The sequence below is a fragment of the Hyposmocoma kahamanoa genome, unplaced genomic scaffold (assembly GCF_003589595.1).
Source record: "Hyposmocoma kahamanoa isolate Upper Pololo Valley unplaced genomic scaffold, ASM358959v1 92, whole genome shotgun sequence".
NCBI lineage: Eukaryota > Metazoa > Arthropoda > Insecta > Lepidoptera > Cosmopterigidae > Hyposmocoma > Hyposmocoma kahamanoa.
This window is the reverse complement of record NW_020654748.1, coordinates 6,809,267-6,830,185: the sequence shown is the minus strand read 5'-3', so window position 1 is coordinate 6,830,185 and position 20,919 is coordinate 6,809,267. Positions and strand designations below refer to the sequence as shown.

The 20,919-nt window shown below is 37.6% G+C and overlaps 1 protein-coding gene across 3 annotated transcripts in view; it reads left to right on the top strand.

Moving 5' to 3' along the window:
- LOC113236573 (cAMP-specific 3',5'-cyclic phosphodiesterase) overlaps nt 1-20,919 on the top strand; it is a 572,464-nt gene that overhangs the window by 395,222 nt on the left and 156,323 nt on the right. The window contains exon 1 of one of the 3 annotated variants that reach the window (XM_026472709.1): nt 14,654-15,743. The exons of 1 other annotated variant lie outside the window; for it this stretch is intronic. In XM_026472709.1, coding sequence (XP_026328494.1) covers nt 15,547-15,743 — 197 coding nt within the window. In that variant the 5' untranslated portion in view covers nt 14,654-15,546. Of the gene's footprint in view, nt 1-14,653; nt 15,744-20,919 lie in introns of those variants that run through there. One more of the 3 variants, XM_026472708.1, reaches the window with a different exon arrangement.

The following is a 20,919-nucleotide window of genomic DNA, read 5'->3' as shown; positions in this document are numbered from 1 at the left end:
AGCTCTTAAGGCTACGGCTTTGATTTCATATTCATATTATTTTACCAAAATTTTGATTAAGGAATCATTTAAAATTCTAAATGAACTTTCTATTTTATGCTACTGAATTGTATATTACAGCATCTAAAACCCGGAGCTTGACGATAATTTGAACGCAAGTCTAAAGTATAAAGTGAAATGTGCAATCCTGTACATTTTCCAATATTGTGGTTTTCAAGTTTTCGAATTGGGTTTTTTTATATGAAAACGTTTTGAAATCACATTCTGAACTTCACAGTGGCATTCAAGTCACACCACTATCAATTTATACGTCTCACTGTCGGGCACAGGTCTCCTATCAGGCGAGGGTTATAGTGCGCCACGTTGATTCAATGCGGGTAGGGGACTTAACACGTTTTCAGAGGGTTGTGAACCTTCTTCCACGTGCAGGTTTCATCACGATTGTTTTCTTCTCTAAAAAACTCATGGTAAATAAATTCCGAGAAACTCAGAGTTATATTCGAACCCATGGCCTCTGTTTGAGAAGCGGTAGGTCAAACCATTAGGCCACCACGGCTTTAAAATACACAGTAATCAAAATAAGTGGCATTCAATGGATAGTATCTGAAACCTGTTATGGTAGTGATTATGCTGTTTCCCATGAAATTAAATAGTTTTACAATTATACGGGCTAAAAAACCGATAATTTTAGCAAATGGGCTCACGGCTTCACAACGGCTTCGTCAAGTAACGGAGAAAGTGATATGTCCAATGAAATTTTCTAATTTCTTACTATTGGAATTAATGACTGTTGGTTTGATTTCCTGATTTCTGAATATTATTATTAAAAAGTTTTGTGCATAAATTTTCCATCGTTATATTGTCTTCATGGCATTGTTTTCAAGTTACTGCAAACTTTTAATATACATTGCATTAGTTTTTTTTTTCTATATAAAATATGAATACTTTTGTGCTTAATAATACCCAGAAAAATTTTCATTTCATCACTCTACCCAATTTCGTTGCTTCCTCTTTTGCCTTTGGGCTTATTACACGCCGTAGCTCCCAGTGCTGTATGTTTATGTGTACATATTGCGAATTCCACCAGTTCTGTTATAGAATCGATGTTTAATAGCTCCTTTATCGATATCTCAAAAAAAAGGATAGAGACGTAGCCCACTTAAAAACTTTTGGGACTAGCAACATCGACTTAACGACAGTAAATAGGTATGTACAATAGTTGCTGTACGATTTTGAATCTTGTGTTCTACGCATAAGTGCTATATTCGCTAGTACGTTGAAAAGAGTATCTTGTAACATAAAAAAATACATCATTTTTTTCATTCGTTCATTCATTCACTTTTACAAAGTATGTAATCTGTGGTATTTGTTTCGATTTTAATATAGGCATTTGAAATCAATATTTGAGACGAAAATAGCTGACCTATAATTACTTTGACTAGCAGACGCTAAGTACAACAGCAACGATTTTCTTGTAGGTATAAAGATTAGTTACACTCGCCTCGGCATCGTCCTTAAACGTTGTCTGCTCAAAAAAATATATTTTCTTACTTACTCATGCGCCAAATTCTGTATTCATGCGGAATATTCCCTTATTGGTGCAAAAACGAAGATATAAAATACTTTCTATATAAAAATTGGATTTTTGAAAATAGTTCCACAGCAACATAAATAAAATAACTTACAATGATAAAAAAGTGAAAGATTGAGTACAAAGGTTAACCTTTTTCACACAAATCTTTTTATTTCACAGCTCGTAATGAAAGTCATGTTTTTTATGGATGTTGCCGAAATTTATTCGTGTTTGGGTTCTCGGGTCCCATTCCGTGATATGCACGTAACCCTTTTCCATCTGACTGTCACTCTTTGACACACCTGTAATCGATATGAAAAAGGCCAAGAGAACGGCAAAACGGTCAGCGAGATTTCGAAATAAAATATAATCAACGTTTTATTTACGATGTGCCATTATACAAGATTCCACGTGTGCCGTTGTCGAGTGGGTGGATATATTTTTTATGTAACTGCATGTTTTACACTATCACAAACTCTCTGTCACAAACGCTTTGTAATGCTCGATAAGCCAGTATCCATTAATAAAAAGAACTCACTTTGCAACCTCTAGCTTTTTTCTGCTTCCTTTCCGTGAAAACATTTTACGAAGATAGTTGTTACAGGGCAATTATTGTAGTAGCAATTACTTGTAAAAGAGAAGCAGACACGCAACCATCTGTGCCTAGTTTTCCTTTTCTTATAATAACATCGGGTTAATTGAAAGTTAGTTTTGTCTGTAGGTAGTTGTGTACGAACGCAGATTTTTCTTTAAATGAAAGCAAAAGAAACAGTGTACAGTGTCCTTTTAGGTTTGAGCAAAGAATTTATTTAACACAATATTATGTAAGGCCTTATAAAGCGTAATCTGTTGTTTAAATACAATCATGTTTCTGAAGCTCGGTGGAGCTTTTTTAATATTAAGGAGTGTACAGTTTTATATCTTTTCATATATTAGTGTATATGTAGGCTTATTCGTGGATAATTAGCATTTAGGTAAAATTGACATAAATTCATGTCAATAATGATAAAAAATCGAGTAACTCAAAAAAAAATTCCTTCAACCTGACTGCACCCGAAGCGGCGTCTGTTGCTATGGCTCCGATGTGGTTCGGGTCCAGCCAGATCGATGGATATTTTCTTTGTGTTGTTCAAAGTCAAATAATCTTTATTTCATAGGTAAGCAAATTACACTTGAAATCGTCCACTGATTAAATTCTACTGCTAATTCGTAAGGCAGATTCCCCTGAGAAGAATGAGCAAGAAACTCTAGGGGTTGCTCTTTGTAAATATACATTTGAATACATTTATCGTTACAATTGTGTGTGATGGGCCCAATCGAGATTTCAACGAATACGAATAGTCGGCCGAATATTTGGTATAAAGATTACCGAACCGAATATTCGGCCGAATAATTCGGTAGGGTTTGCCGCGCTTTGTCCTGAATTGTAAATTAAGAAGTCGGTGTATGTTGAGCGCGTGACCCTTCTGCCCGCTTACCCCACCCCCGCATCAGCTACAAATCTAGCCTTCATTTAATTCGTTGAATATTTCTAACTCCTAAATCATGTCACTAATGTATGTTTATGTTAAACAACTATACATACTGTTACTTAGTTTATGATTAAAATATATATGTATATATATTAAGGACTTGAATCACATTAAAATAAATATACGAATTAAGGTTATATCTATGTGTGCCGAATATACCAAATACCGAACATAAAGGGAATATTCGGCCCACCTCTAATTATAATATTTAATCTAAACATCTTAGACCGAGACTACCTGCAAGAGCGAGTCGGATCACTACCACGGATTGTTGTCATCAAAGTACGCAGAAGTTGTATAATAACCTTTAGTATAAACTTTTTGTTTCGCTATAGTTTTAAACTTCGTAACTGGCAAATTTTGAATATCAATCGGAATCTTATTATAGAAGCATATACATCCCGTCCCTTAACTGTCGGAAACAGCTAGTTTGCATAGCTAGTGACTATTTTTCATTAAAAAGAAATATTTTTTAACCGACTTCAAAAAAGGAGAAGGTTCTCAATTCGTCTGTATGTTTTTTTTGTATGTATATTACGCGACAACTGAACCGATTTGGATTATTCTTCTTTTGTTGGAAAGAGGGTACTTCAGTAGTGGTCCCATTTAAATTTGAAGAAACTATTCCCTATCTAAGGGTGACAAACTAGGGGATGAATCTATTTTCGCGCCGGTAACCGAATTCAATAAAACTTGGCAAATATAAGTAATTCCATGAACTCTTGAGGTTGGTTTTTTTAGTACTCTGGACTGAGATTGTTCTTAATATAAATAACATAAATAACATTTTCATAGATGTATTGTGACGCTAGTGTAAGAATGTTACTCTCTTTAAACTTACCTCTCAGAGATAGTTTGGGGCCCAGATTGTAAATTGCTTTAACCGCACGGGCGATCTTTCCATCAATAATAAAAAGAAAGGAGTATTTTCACAGAAAATACATATATTATTATATATTTTCTGGTATTATCTGGGATTATCGTGGTAGTAAACACATTATGATATTCAATAAAATAAATAACCCCGTAAGTAAAGTTGTTTCGGGATTGTACAAAAGCAAAGTAGTAAGTTAATGGATATACGTAGTCATTCGGAATTTTGTCACTACGGGACATTGGCACTTGTCGTGTTTTATAGTCTCCAGAAAAACTGCAATTGCCTTCTTCAATCTCAATTATTATTATTATTATTATTATTATTATTATAGCCATTCTTAACATCCCGTTAGTCGTCTTTCGTCGGTAACGATTTTTAAGTTTTTATTTTTTATTTTGACACCGTAAGGTTTTAAGTCACTTATTATTATTAATATCAAAAAAGTTATGGAAACTGTGTGTCACTTGCCGCGTGAAAGAAATTATATTTTAACCGACTTCTAAAAAGGAGGAGGTTCTCAATTCGTCTGTATGCTTTTTTTTGTATGTTTGTTACGCGATGACTTTTTGTTTTGCGATGACCCATTTAAATTTGAAGAAAATATTTCACCCCTACGGGTGACAAACTAAGGGATGAATCCGTTTTCGCGCACTTTCCGGTAACCGCTTTCAATAAAACTTGGCAAATAGATGTATTCCACTTTTTAGGTCGGTTTTTTCAGTACTTTGTACTGAGATTTTAGTTAGACTAACCAGGGAATTATGTAATTCCATCATTGATTTAGCTTTAATACCACAATGTATATAAGTAGGTGAAGTAACACGGAAGCTCATACAACGAAACACAGTAAATAAAGAGTGAGATTTCTTCTACAAAATTGTTGATTAAAAACTTTAAAACCAAAAAATCGTTCAAGTTAAACAATGTGCTAAACCAGTGCCAAAAGTAAGACAAATAAACTCGGACAATAAACGACAAGATTAAACTAAAAATAAAGAGGAAAAGTCAGTAAAAGATTGGCAAAATGTCGTATGTGTCGTCGTGGATTGCTTAGACTGCGGTGTGCGCGTGCGCCGGTAATTGATATGGAGGAGTGAAGCGTCGGCGCGCGCTGGGCGGGAGTGGCTCGCGGCGCGCCGGCTGTGATGCCATGGGCCAGGACTGGTGCTTCCGCCGCAAAAGGAAGCGCAGCAGCGGCCAGGATCAGGATGACTCCCAACAGCATCACACCCGGTAAATTATCTTTATCAATCTAGATTTAAACCCTCGTCATACCTTCTGGTCCATATTTTTTATTTTAAAAATTAAAATCACCTTACGTGGCCCAACATGTTGTCTTTCGTCACGTTCTATAATGAAAATCATGGCTGCGTCATTAACATCGATTAAAAAGACGGGTCGTATAAGTGGCGGCTAGTATGACACACGAAATTAGCTTACGAGTCATTTTATTGTATCAATTATTCCTACAATTCGAGTCAACGCACACACCACGTGTTGTCTTAACTTTCTTATTAAATTGAAATTAATTGTTATAGTAAAATCAATCTGCAAAGTTGTCACTTACTTGCACTATTGATTCATTTATTTGACCAAAGTTCAGTGATACGTAAGGTACAGATGGCAGCATATCAGGCTATACATTAGCCGGCTTTACACAGATGCTCTGTCGTGCGTGACACAGCCAACCATGCCCGATTGAGCGTGTGTGTAAAGACGTTGGAAGGAAAAGAGAAATATCGCGCGTGCGCTTATCAGTCGCACGCGCAATCGCGCGTTCGCAAGTTGCTTTTTTCAAGGACGCTTCGCCCAGGCAATCGCGCGCAATTGCGCGTGCAGACAAGCCTGATCACGCGCATTAGAGTGTCGTAAAGGGAGCTATTGACGGATCTTGTTCCGTTGCACTGGATATTCGAACAAAAGTGTTTGGTTCGATGTGCTGTTGACTGTACATTATTAAAACGGGTCTTATGAGGGCCCGAGGTTGGCCGAAAATGATATATTACCTCACCTGACTAGGCCGTATCTAGACGGTTACAAACACGCAAAACTATAAAGAGCATTCTAAAATATTTCCAAGATTCGGCCTCAAATACATTCTTTTAAATATATATTATTGTAAATATTAAAAAAGCTATGGTTTGATCTACTGCCTCCTAGATGCCGTGGGATCGAAATCGGGATCGCGCATCTGAGGTTTCCGATTTATGTGCGAAGTTTAATTTCGAATTTACCTCGAGCTTTCATATATTCTTTATTGCACCAAATAAATACAACAAAATATTAGATTAAGTGAGCAAAAGTGGACCTATCTCTAAAAGAGATCTCTTCCAGCCAACTCAGGGCAGTGAGAGCTAAGGTTTATAACCTTAGCTAATTAATATTAATTAACCTTGGTTATTTCGGTGAAGTAAACATCGTGATGGAATTTGCACGTCGAAGAAGGTTCACAACTCTTGGAAAACGTGTTATGTCCCCAACGCGAATTGCGCCAGAGTGTAGCGGATCATGGGCTAAACCCTCATCTGAAAGAAGATCCATGCACAGTAGTGGGATATGTTAATAAGTTGATGTTGATGATGATTATGATAAATATTATTATACAAAATATTTACTCAATGTCCAAGTCAATTGAACCGGAGAGGCGAAAGTCAAATGAAAACCTTCTGAGTACTAGCACATTAAGTTGTTGGAAGGGAAGTCAAGCTGAAACAAGTAGATACATCAGCTTTGATGAACAATGGCGGTAATTTGAGAGCTCACCCAAAAGAGCATGCTCCACGCGAGTGGCTCGAAATCCATGCAAACGAGCTTCCCGATACTGTACAGCCGATAAACAGATCTCGAACCTGAAATCATTCACGAGTGAATGGTTAAGTTTTTGCCTACAAATAATGTGTATTGAATCTAGTTGAATCTGTATTGAATCTTGGAATAATATTCATAAAGAACAACAATATAATTTAATTACTATTGTATATAATGTTTTTGATAATAGAACTAAATATTTAAATAAATAGAATAATTAAATAGAACTAAATATAATTGCATAGATTTCTCAAATTGTTTCATATTTCATAAAAATTCGTGAGGTTCGCTGGTTCGTTCCGTGGCTTAGTTGGCCTAGCGTCTGGCATGGTTTGCTAGAAGATGTCGTTTCGAATCCTGCTATTGTATTATTAGAATTGTAGAACAACTAAAATTCCAATTTACGAAATATTCTTCATTTTGGTCTGATTCATCGCATTGCTTTTGATTCGGTAACTAACATTTTTTACAACAACTTGGGGCTTAGGACATTCGTCTCCCGTCTTTGTATGCAATATTCACAATTTCTAATGTAATCGAAATATAAGTAACTTATATAATATGTATCTTTCAAAGTTGTAACGTTCTATTGATTGCTCTACCTGTCTTCATTCAACTCTAAGTACGCCTTTACTAGAATTAAATCCGGAAGCAAACTTTAGTTGTGCGGTTTCCTTCAAAGTTTTTGCGGTCCATTAACTTTGGCTTGTGGCAAGATTGGCGCAAATTACTTTATCTGCCAACATAGGGGCGGTTTTCTTTGGCTCCCAAAATAACCTTTCAAAGAATACACGTTGGCATTTTTTTAATGACGTCTTATTTTTAACGATTTGACCTTTTGCAACTTCGATGAAATTAATTTCTAGACGGTCCTTAAAGGGTGCGGCTGAGTGAGTGATGACTGAGTGCGAATTGACAGGATTTTTTTTTTCAAGTAGAATCCCAGTTAGATGCTTAGCAGATCAATTATGTTTTCAACCATTTGTACCTGTTCTTTGGAATGATACAATATATGTTTTACGATTTTCAACTAGCAACATTTTTTTATGTGTCGTCGTTTTTCCTTTGATATCACTGAGTTTAATAAAACGAAATAATGAATGAAATATTAATCACAAAGTATGTAGGGTAAAGAAAAATGTATATGTAAATGTATCTTGTCTTCATCATGACTAGTTAAGATAATTCCTAATCAGATAAATTTTCATGCTCAACCGCTGCTGTCCACCACAAGTTTGATGTTAGACACGCGGAGTGGTGTGTTTTAATTTTTTGTTTTAACCGGAGGCAAATTGGTAGAAGTTATCTTCGAAGTTAATTAACTATTTTATGATACTAAGTGACGGGACGGACAAATCGTGTGCCTGGTGATAAGCGACACGCCTGTCCATAACAGTTGCAGTGCCACTCAGAGTGCTTTAAATCACACATATCTGAGGAGCACTGCCACTGCGCCCGTCACTCTGAGACTTCCTAGGTCTACAAATCCCTAGTGCCTGTAATTTCACCAACACCCCTTACCCTTCAAAACTGAAACGCAGTAACGCTCATATTACTGTTTGACGGCAGAAATAGGTAAGGTTAACTTTCAAATTGTCGCTATTGAAGACAAATTGCGTATACGAAATTTCTGTCGCGTTTTTCCTCACTGCATAAATTTGCGTATAAGAATGTTCCCAATTAATCTCTCAGAAAATGTCTTTGCGTCAACAATGCCCTGATGGGCCGAGAAGCCGTCTGAGATAGGAACCTAATCTCGTTGTAGCGTGAAGTCCATGGCCATTACTGTGCAATTATGTACTTGTCACCATTCAGCGTCATTGTGTCGGGATCTGTTCTCGAGAGACCACTTCCCATACTTAGGTTACGTATTCTTACACGCATTCTTCTTCGTCGATATTTATTTATATAAAATTGAACGTTAGAGTGTGTCCCATATGCTTTTCATTATTATTCATCCGTTTGCGATAAACATAACAGAAAAAGTGTGTACGTACCCTCACGAATATCAAGCCGATAGAATCTTGGAGACAGGAGATGAAATGGCTAAATTTATTAGAAAACACACTGAATTATTCGTTGGTTCCACACACACTCCTCTAAGACCCGCCAGATATAAGAACATATTAAACCTTTATGTTTTATGCTTAATTACGCTAAGATTCTGCCACAAAGCGGATGAAACTCCTGTTCATCTACTTACTCAATGCTACCCCCGAATGGACGTACGAAGTTCCTACTGGGAAGGCACATACCATAACCAGAGGACACTTAGGGTCGTATTCCAGAACGCTACTGAATGCTCAAGTCAAGACTTGAGCAGACTTGAGTATGATTTCAAGCAATGGCAATACGACCCTAACGGCAAGGACTTGAGTATGATTTTCAGTGCTCACTGCAATACTCAAGTCCTGACTTGAGTATTGAGTAGAGTTCTGGAATACGACCCTAAGACTGTCGGAGCCAAGAAAGTTCTTCAGTTCTTCAAAGCCTTGGCCCTGCACTGTAATAAGTGGTGTCACAATAAATTAGTCAATGGTCGTAGTGATGAGGGGATGTTTGGGCCCTGAATGAAGCCATCCTAATAATAATAATAAATATAAAGAAAGCTCTTATTATAGCTTTAAATATTCACAATTAAGTACCGGAGTACTTAAGACGTAAGACAAATTATAGAACGTCCACTAATAAAATTAATATTTTACATGTAATCTATATCTATATCAATCTATATTATATCTTTAACCGACTACAAAAAAAGGAGGAGGTTATACGTTCGGTTGTATGTGTGCTTTATATATGTTTGCAGATGTGTCCGACAATTGTGGACCGATTTTGAAAATTCTTTTTTTGTTTGAAAAGTTGCACTGTCGTGGTGGTCCCATTGTTACCAAGTCAGAATCTGATGAGGAGATCCCATGAAAATCGAAGGAAATCCTCAAATTTTACAGGCATGTCCGTGTATTCACCAATTTCTTCATCAATTGTGCACCGATTTTGAAAATTCTTCTTTTGTTTGAAAGGGTATACACTACTCTCGAAGTGGCCACTGGTGCGGTTCCGGGTTCGTTTCGGCTATTCAAATTACTAATTATATTCCGCATATAAATGTCGACTTTTCACTTGACGCAATACATGTAATCAACAAATTACTGTCACCATGACAACCAGACAAGAAAATATAAAATGTACAAAGGAGTCAGTCCCGTTGTCACCAAGAAGTCAGAATCTGATGAGGGGATCCAATGAAAATCAAAAAAAGCCGATAAGCAAACTTTTGAGGTTTTTTTTTCAATCAAAAAGTTACAATTATTAGTAATGTAATTATTTGTAATATATAATGTAAATATGAAAGTAGCGAGTAAGTGCCATACCCCTACAGGTACAGGGTGTCATCGTGATAAGTTGCGTAATGGAACTTGTATTGATGTGACTTGCATTTTGAAAAAATTAATAAAACTTCCGTCTGTTGTTGTGCCCGTGCCCGCAAAAGTATGTGAAGTATTGCAACCATTTTAAAATAGGAGGTGAAGCCAATCATTATTTCTGCCCCATGCATTTATTGGAGCGTTTCCAGATTAAAATTAAGTCTGTTGATATAAAACTCGGTGTAAAAAAGGGCACGAAAGCGGTGTCCCCGTCATAGCAACAGAGAACCGTAATAATACAGAACAAGTGCTTAATGTGCGTTGCACGTATGCCAACATGAAGTCGTGGTAGCGTAATGGTTGACCTACCCTTAGGTAGAGGCCATAGGTTCGAAACCGGGCTCGCACCTCTGAGTTGCTCGGAATTTATGCGTGTCTTGCGCCTGGTGGTAAGTGACGCGCCTATCCATAACAGTTGCAGCACCACTCAGTGCTTCATAGATCTGAGGGGCCAGGGCCATGCCACTGCGCCCACAATCGATCTCTCAATTAAGACCGTCGTATATAATACTGCATCATAATATACAAATTACGTAGTTGATTTAAATTATGTGTATCGGAAATTGACATCAATAAAACTTTTTTCGTCGAACCACAAATTTGCAGTCGATCAAATTATAAAACTTCAAAACTCACATTCACAGTTCCTACCTTGTAGGTAATTGTTAGTAAATTCTTCCTGAAATGATTCTGCCCTAGGGAATACATAAATTGTGTAAAAATATAGGTAAAATGTTTATTTATCGAATCATCATCAAGGGTGCCGCTGCTGCTGAAATTACAGGCACATGGGACTTGTCAATTTATGTCTCAGGGCATTCTCAGGGTGACGGGCGCAGCGGTAGTGCCCCTCAAATGCCTTTGAAGCTCTGAGCGGCACTGCAACTGTTGTGGATAGACGTGTCGCATACCATCAAGCGCACGACTTGTTCGTCCCGTCACTTGGTATTATAAAAAAAATGGGTAAGCAAGTACATTCGTTGTGCAACGTATGGTTTCTAAAACTGTGGTCACAACCCTGGAAGACGCGGAAAACATGTAAAGTCTCCAACTCATATTGGGCCGGCGTGGCAGACTATGACCTAAATCCTCTCTTTTGCACGTGCACGCAAATTTCACTCAAACTCACGCACTCACCCAAATAACATACACACTCATCCACATGTTCACACACAGCACCACAGTTTTATAAGATATTTTTTCTCTATTTTATATAGGTTGTTTCTGTAGGGCTAGCATGATAGGGCGCGACTTGCGCGAGAGCGGCATAAAGCGCTAGATGTCTATGCGAGAACAGCAGTATCTCGCGCTTATGTCGCTCTCGTGCAAATCGCGCCCTGTTTTGCTAGCCCTACTGGAGGTGGAGGCCTAGTGGTATTCTAGTTTAAGCGCAACTCCTGAAAAATTATCCTGTGTAAGCTACTATTATATCACCTTCTATTGTTTCAAATTGTGGAGTAAATAAAGAATTTACTAAGTTATTCCGACGAGACTTGCACTCAGCAGTAGGCTTTATATATAAATTACGTTGAAGATGTCAGTGAATACATCAAAGTATAAGTTGATCAGAAGTTGATCAGTATGATGTAAAATATCGTGAACACAAGAAATTAAAATTTTTAACATTTATCAAATCAATGTTTAAATGTTGGCCACTTATTTATTACTTACGCTCAAGTGCTTCTGTCAAGTTTCATTATTTTATTTCCAATTCATAGTCCTTCATCTACATAGAAGCAACACAATGTGTGTTTTTTTTATGACACTAATTGACAGGACGAATAAGTCATGCTGTGCGCCTGGTGGTAAGCGACACGCCTGTCACGCTCATTGCTTTAAATCGCAAAGGTCTGCGGGGCACTGCCACTGCGCGCGTCACCCTGAGACATAAGTTGAAGTCCTATGTGCCTGTGACATTTCACCAGCACCCTTACCCTTCAAAACGGAAACACAGTCATGCTCACATTACCGCTTGGAGGCAGAAATAGAAAAGGTGGCAGTGCTCCCCTGGGCGAACTCTTTCACAAGTAGCTCTACTGCTATTTAATATAAATCGAGTGCCCCACATGTATCAAATGGGTGCTATCGCGTCGACGTCTATGGTACAGACAGATCGTAGAGGTGCCAAATGCCACCGTCATCATTGTGGCTATAAAGCACATGGAGATGGACACCACAGAAGGTAGCATTATGGCCTAGGCATGACCCGTACGCCAAAACAGGAATTAGTGGAGAGACATTATACACACAATATCACCACAATAACACACTAATATCAATCAAAGCGGGGAAGACAAGAGCTGTGTTTCATCAACCAACAGTAATTCGTTATTTTGACGAAGCAGCGTGAAGATGTTGAAATAACGGAAGCTCTTTTCCGTTCCACTTTGGAAAATAATGGGCCTGTGGGAGACCTTTGTCCGGCAGTGAAACAACTAATTAAAAAAAACTACTTTGCTACGAAATAGCTCGTTTCTTTTACGATTTTTGGTTACCTATCCTAAAGGTAAGAGAAATATTACTAACTGTAACGTACATTTTATTGATACATTGCCGAATAGCCGAAAAGCAATTTACGAAATGTAATAGAAATATGTCTCCCTGACGAGTGAACCTCAATAGCTTATTGACTTTCCTATAAGATAAAAATTTCAATAACAATATTGTTCGCGTCTTGTTCTTGCTACACAAACTATCTTGATTATAATGTTGATAAATAAAGAATCCTTGTTGATCTTAAAAATGGTATTTATTTAGTTTACTTGATTACAAAATAAAATACGCGTTTGCTTATGATAATGCCTTGATTGCAAATGTGTAGAAATTATAATTAAACATAAAAACACAAAACCTAAAAATGCTGACGCGGTAACATACTTAATGTGCGGTATTAACCGTACAAATATTATTAATAAATTCTCTCTTTAGTCGTATCGAAAAGGATCTCGGGGAGATGCGCAATTTTCCTTAGCAAGACCTTGGTGTAGCTTGAGACGGTGTGTTAACCGTTTATACTACAATCATGACGAACAAGAGGTATATATACGTCATGTGTTATATAGCGTGTTATTCAGACGCGGACGTGTTCTGTAATTGCATCTACGTGCAATCCCACAGTAATTATCTTTGGCCACAAGCGTAATAATATGGTGGGCAGAGACAGAGCCATTATATCCCAAGGTAACGAACATTGTTCTCTGTGCGAGGCAACACGAAATACACTCTACCATGTTAGGTTTCCGCCTATAATACATCACATTGTACTATAGACGAGAGACGGCACTCGACAGAGCGTACGAGATTCTATTTTAACATAATTTATTGTTACAACATGTGAAATATAATTTGTCCATATAGACAGCTATTCTCTGCTAGTTTGTCAGATGTTTCAAATGCCTTGATGTCGAAATTTCAGTGTAAACGAAGCGTCGACAACTCAATTATGTCTGGAAATAAGTTAGCATACATAATTTTGCTGACAAAATTTCCAAGACCGATGATGGAAAGAGAAAAAGCGTATTTTTTTAAATAGACTTCTGGAACGTAGAAAATGAATTCTTTGAACAGTCAGAGTACACAAAGACCTGACCCGTATTAGTAATTCCCACAGATTTCGCCACTTAAAAACAAAACAGCGTGGAGACAGTGTTTACGGAAATGACAATGAGTAGCCTCAAAACACATGACGAAATAGAGTACATTTATTTGAATTTGTAACTGACGGATAGGAACGAACGAAGGTGGCTGGATGAAGGGAGCGAAGGACGATGACGTCACCGGTCAAGTTCACGCGCCACGTGCTCCGTTAGCGTAACGCAAAACCAAGTCCTCCCCAACATTGTTAGCGGTGTTTCAATGGTGTTAGTATAAAGAATCTCTTATATCTTTCAATTACAAAGTACACGACAATTTTCAGTTTTGTTAAAATTTAACCATATGCGTTAAATATTATAAATTATAACAACAAATGCTCGTTAGTCAAAACTATTCTATAATTTTACCTGCGAATAATTTAAAGCTGTGTTTTAAAAACATATTTTTAATAATCCATCCCACTTAGTACATTTCAATTCGGTACCTATATAAATCTGTTGATAGTACTTACTACTGGGGTAATTGAATTACATGCTTAATTTAATTACGTCCGAAACCGCAACACTGTGCTTCCCCGTAAATCAGGTAATCAAAGTCCCTAACCTAAATCTATCAAACTGAAATCAGTCTTCGTGATCCGCAGCAAGCTTCAGTGGATACATTGGAAGTTTTCGTCTGACCTACAAACGGACGCATTTTGAATCATATTCAAATAGACTTTAAACACTTTGCCACAAGCGCTGGTTTCGTGTAAAACGGTAGGGAGTTGCGACGTTTTGAACAGAGGGTTGCGTGACGGCGCGGTACGCATGCGGCTCTCCCCTTTCGACCCCCGGCAAAATGGCGGTGCCAACATGGCCGTCGTCGGGCAGCCGCAGGATGCTCGCGACGCTCTTCCTGTCCGAACTACGTTGACACGCTTTCCCGGCGCGTTGCACACCTTGACACGCATATCGGCACGGAAGCAGCCTGCCTGATCGATTGATCGCCAGCAGTGACCCGCCACACCATCGCCGGTACTACTCGCGCGTGCAACAAGTGACATAGTATTAAAACTCAAGCGTATTAATGACACATTGCTATTGTTTCTTTGCGGTGATGTGACTGTGGGTTGCTTATAAATATAGAACGTGCCCTTTCGATGAGTGGCGGCGCGGGTGAGCCAAGCAGTGAGTGACGTCTCGGCCCCTCACGTTCCCCGCGCCGCGCAACGTCAACAGTGCCGCGTCACGCCGACCGCGACCGGTCTCCGGCCTGGCACATAAATAATATCAACAAGCACGCGTTGCCGTCTGTGGGAGCCACATTCAAACGTACCCATATGAATCGTTTGTAGTACGAACAAAAATGACGATCTCGCGGTGACATTTCTACAAACATTCGACCGTTGCAGTGCTTATTTTTGTGACATATTACAAAATTATGTGATACAACAAGACAGATGAATGAATGATCGACGGAGGAGCCGTCTGGCTTTACTGTCGATATGACGATAACACGAGTGAAACGTAGAGTGCGCGTGGCGCCGACTTCAGTACAGTAGTGATCGCGCAGTCCGAACGTCGCGCCGCACGTGCATCTCACACATCGCGATGCCCTCGCCAGCATCTCGGAGATGCCAGATCAACCGCGATTAACTGATACGAAAGTGTGAACTTGAACCGATGCATTTACCACGAGAGTGTTTGTGGAGAGCGTTCAGGAGACGCCGGCGAGTGGCTCGATAGCCACACCATGCTGACATTCGTGTTCGCGGTGTGGTCGGCAGCGCGCGCGCTGGGCTGGGCGTGCGACACGGTAGCCACCTCCCCTGAGGCGGATGAGGCCCCCGTGTTGCCGCGGCTGCGCTCGGCGCGCGCCTCCAGTGACCTCTCCACCCTCAGCACGACCACGACTAGCTCCAGCCAGACAAATAGCGACCACCCTAAGAGGTCGATGCCTCATTACCTGGCTCCCACCCTACATTACAAACACGCAACTGTCAACACAATACAACTTAGATTAGAATAACAATATATCTGCGTTAATAGTATGAATTGAATATTGAAAAAGAGAAAACAACGCTCTTCCATATCTGATCGATAGCTCTACCGGCTCATTTGCTACTTATACTCAATATAATAAGCGTTTCCTAGAACCACTTCATTATGTCAATAACAACCATTCATTGTGATCGTCATGTTTAATTAGCCAAGTTTTATTAGGATGATGTTAAGACACTAAATAAACAAAAACGTAAATCCTTGAGAAACTTACTTAGGGAAATATGTTTTTAAATATCGCTACTACAATACTATTTGCTTTTCGTTTCCTTAAATAGGAGGTAACTTTAATAATTATAATGTAACTGGAAATAATTATAATGTAAAAGCGTAAATTTATATATGTAATTTAACTTTTGCATGTGACTTGAACCTGTCTTGGTTTGAAGGTCGCTGCAAAGTGCAAGAATTGCGTCACAAATTTCGATCAACTTTAACTAGTTTATTCAGACCTTCACGTTAGCATTGCGAAATTAAGAATTTAAAAAGTGTGTTAAGACTTTTTTGTGACAAGTACATTTTCTAAAAGGTTTCCAGCAATTTCTTCCTACATATAGCACAGTAGTACATCAGAACACTATAAGGTGATTACTTATGCTATCTTAGTTAAATCCGTGAAGTGTTAAGCCGAGAAAACGAAGCACTTGTTAATCATTCTAGCATTTGGGGTTGATATAAATTACGTAGTTCAGTCTTTATACTCTATTAATGTAGAGTACAGGAAGAAAGGTAATCCCTTTTCCGCGTGCCGAAGCAGCTTCAACGAAATTTTCGAAGTTGGACCGATAGCAAAATTAAAAACGACTTTTTACTAAGAAATATTGCACTTTGACACCTCTTGTTTCTAAGTTTAGTACTAACTTCCAGCCACCTCTGACCCAATACCTATTTCTATGAAACATTAAAGGAACAACTATCCTACGTTCATTTAATTATCACAATGAATACTTAATATTACTATAATGCAAATTATTTTCACTTCTGAATTCTTACATTTTTATTAGTAGTTAAGGGAGGTAAAAAAAATCGATTTATAGGTTTTTATTTAATGTTTTTAGATTACTGTAAATTACATCAAATTTAGGAGTATATCAAACATTCGACAAAATTTTTAAATGCACGTTTATACACATGTCCCACGCTACTCCTGTTATTGACAAATTATTCTAAAATCCCCCGTCAATTGCAAAATTATTAAATGTAGTGCGGAGAATAAAAAAGTAGCCCCCGAAGTTGGACTTAGCAAATCATATTTATATATTTTAATTTAAATTAATTTTAGAGGGAGGAGCTAGTGTGAGTAATGCCAAAATTTATAACTGCGCGCAAGTGGTATTGTAATTATCTTTTATGATTTATGATTTCATTGGATTCCAAGTAATCCAACGTATCCGTACTGATAATAGATTTACAGATAATGTTATCAGATATGACCAAAAGTAAAATTTTAAACACAATTCAAAATCAAAGAAGTAACTATATATAATATCTACCGTTATATTGTTTATTGTATCAACTTTGTTATTGATGTAAATTTATACAAAATGGTCAAATAGAGTACTCTTTTTTTTAATATATTTACAAAATGGTGTAGGTGTTGTTTCAAAAATATCTCCGGTTATTATATCGATGTCCATGAGCTATCATCGGCTAATGTTGCTCATAATTTTGGAAGGTCAAAAGCTATTTAGGGGCGTCATATACTTGAAATAGACCGATTGTAAGTCAGTGATACTGATGTCATCTGTGATTCGCCATTGTATATTTCTGACTAAATTGAAAAAAGTGTAGTGGATGAGTCTTGTGACATTTCGAATTTTTACGTTACACGCATACTATTTTTAACTAATCTCTTAACCAGGGTACAAAAAGAAATAGTAAATTTGTCATAATATGCCAAAAACATACAATATTGGTTGCAGTTGTAATTTTAAATAAATTTACTGTATATTAAGTAAAACGAAAATAAAAAAAATACAGATAAAAGTAAATTACCCCAATCACTTGATGCGTAAATCGGAATATTTTATCCGTAGAGATTTACACCACAAAATCGATAAATCGAATCGGCTGTTTTGTGTCTCGCGTCAATACGACTACTTATATATTGTATACGAGTAGTTTTTTTTATTTTGAGCTTTGCGTGATGTTTTTGGAGTAATTGTTCAATTTTAGTTCCGTTGCAGTTGATTTTATGCTTTATTGTCGACCTTTTGTTTGCTTGTCGTTGATTTTTTTTTGTAGTTTTTAGGTAACTTAATAACATAATAATTGATTCCTTTTTATTTTGTTCATTGTTTGTTTTTTAAATTATTTTCTGTAAATCGATACTCTTTCCCTTACAAGTTATGTCGATAAGATATTTAAATGATTTTTTCAAATTTCAAATGCCACCGGAATCATGCTATGTGAAATTCCGTGTCCGGTAAATGTGTCCGGTACTCACTCGGTTTTAGGGCCCACTGAAAATCAGCGTCACAGCCTTTCCTCGGTGGTGACAATAGCTGAGTGGGATCCTGTTACTTACGCCACAGCCGCGCACATGACATTTAGTCTAATTGTGTTAAATATTTTATGTTTGCTCTGTTACAGTTGATGTGTATGATGTTATTTTTATTCCTTTTTTTTCCGGTTATTTTTATTTTAATTTTTTGTTTTAATGTAGCTTCATCTTTTTTTTTGTCTTCATTTTATTACTGTGTATATTTTTGTGGCGTAGTAATAAACGACTTCTATTCTATTCTATTCTATTCTAAATTAACTACAGTATACTTCATGACGTGTTAATCGCTGTTAATTTAAAGAGTATTTTGTAAAATATGGGCAGCTTGATATTTTCCATTTCAATTTAATTGTTCTAATTACGTTACGATGCGTCTGCACAAATAACATTGCTGTATGACCTTACTGCTGCTTTTCAAGTCTTTAATTCGATTCATTTTCTCCAAACCTCCTGTAGATGCTAAAGTAGAAAGGTCCGTATTTGCATCCGACAGTTTAATAAGGAAATTGTATTACCTTCCATAAAATTGGATTTTCAATTCAACATCAAAGAAATTTCGCTTATTTCCTTATTCGTAGTAAGGGGACCTCGAACTTTGACAAAGTTCGATCTTTCTTCTTTCAGCTTTTCGATTGATAACAAATAGGATTTTCGACATGTATAACAAACTAACTTCCTGGTTGGCTTGTGGTTTTGAATGACGACCGCCGTGATCGAGTGGCGTGCACACCGGTTGTTATGGTGTCACCATCTGTGAAGTCCCGACTTCGGTTTTGAATGTAGAAACTAACTTTTGTGTGTTGTCTAGGGCTTGGTTATTTTTGATACCATCATCATTTTTTCCGTTTTCCACAATACAGGTGCTTTAGTGTTTACTTTGGGATCAGAGCAACGTATATGATGTCCTAAATGTTAGCTTATGTTTAATGTAAAACGCCTCAAAAAAAGAAATATTGCTTCGAACATTTTTTTATCAGAATGACGGTGTTCGTAATACTATCCCAGGAAAGCCGAGAGCACAATCCATTACAAAGAAAGTATAGAAAAGGGGAGGATAACAAAAGCATCTATTGACAGATTTAATTACTTAGCGAAGCACCGATGAGGCTGCATTCTTTTCATTGGATGACACAGAGTGGAACGGAACGTTCAGATACAAGTTCTACTATAATACACGATACGTGAATTCAAAAGAAGTAACGGACTAGAATGGGTAAAATCTTTTAAAGAATATTTTCTGTCTCACATCGCAGATAAAAGCAAGGGACAAGAAAAACATTTCCTGTCGAGTTATCTTTAATATCTTTTGTAATATCTATAGATAGATTTTAACTCCTTATATACTAGATTAAACAACAGATTGCAATGATTAACGTATTAATTGATAGTATAATCATCATGATCGTCAACCCATTATACGTCCCACTGCAGGACATGAGTGTTTTCTCAGGCGAGGATTTAGGCCATAGTCCGCCACGCTGGCCAAATGCGGGTTCCGAAGGTTGTGAGGCTTGGCGTGGAGGTTTCATCGCGATGTTTCCTTCCCCAAAAAGCTCTTGGTAAATTTCAAATTAAATTAAATTTCGCACATAAATTCCGAGAAACTCAGAGGTACGAGCCCGTCTTTGAACTCACGGCCTCTGCTTGAGAGATGATAGGTCAAACAAACAGGCTTAGATAGTAGAATCACTGATAAACAACAAACAGTTCATGAGATCGAAATAAACAAGATAGCAGTAGAGCTCCTTGTGAAAGAGTTCGGCCACCTTGCCTATTTCTGCCGCCAAGCAGTAATGTAAACAACTGCGTTTCGGTTTAGAGGGTAAGGGTGCTGGTGAAATTACAGGCACATGAGACTTGTCGACTTATGACTCAGGGTGACGGGCGCTGTGGCTGTGCCCCTCAGATCTTTGAGATTTAAAGCTCTAAGAGGCAGTGCAACTGTTATGGATAGGCGTGTCAATTACCACCAGGCGCACGACTTGTTCGTCTCGTCACTTGATATAATAAAAAAAAGCAAGATGTTATTTACGGTGATTATATAATTGATTTCTTGAACATGGTTTGAGCTTATCAGGCATAATTATTGGAGCTCCCATTTGAAGTAATGAATTGAATGATGTAGTGATTGATTCCATCTTGATGGGTTAAATTGATTAAAGTCAATGTGTTTCAGTTGTTCATGTTTACAACATATAACTTGATGGTAGATATTTATAACACAAATCTTCTACGCAGTTTTATGTTTGTTTATATTATTATTATATCGTAAAATCGTTTCGAAATACTTGTACGTATCGTTACGTACGTAGTGACTACATATCGTAGAGCTTTCAAATTAGACACTTAAAGAAGTGCTGCAGTTGCGCGAGTGTGGCACGACAGCCGCGCGTACGTTTTATTTCAATAATACGATGATCATAGAACAATAAATACGGTAGAAGTGCTTAGTTTGCGTGGCACGTGTGCCAACAGTTCGCGGAGTTCCGCAAACTTGAGCTCAGTCCGTCATTTTTGCTTTGTACGTTATGGTTGTGTCAATTATCTCTCCTCGAAACCTCG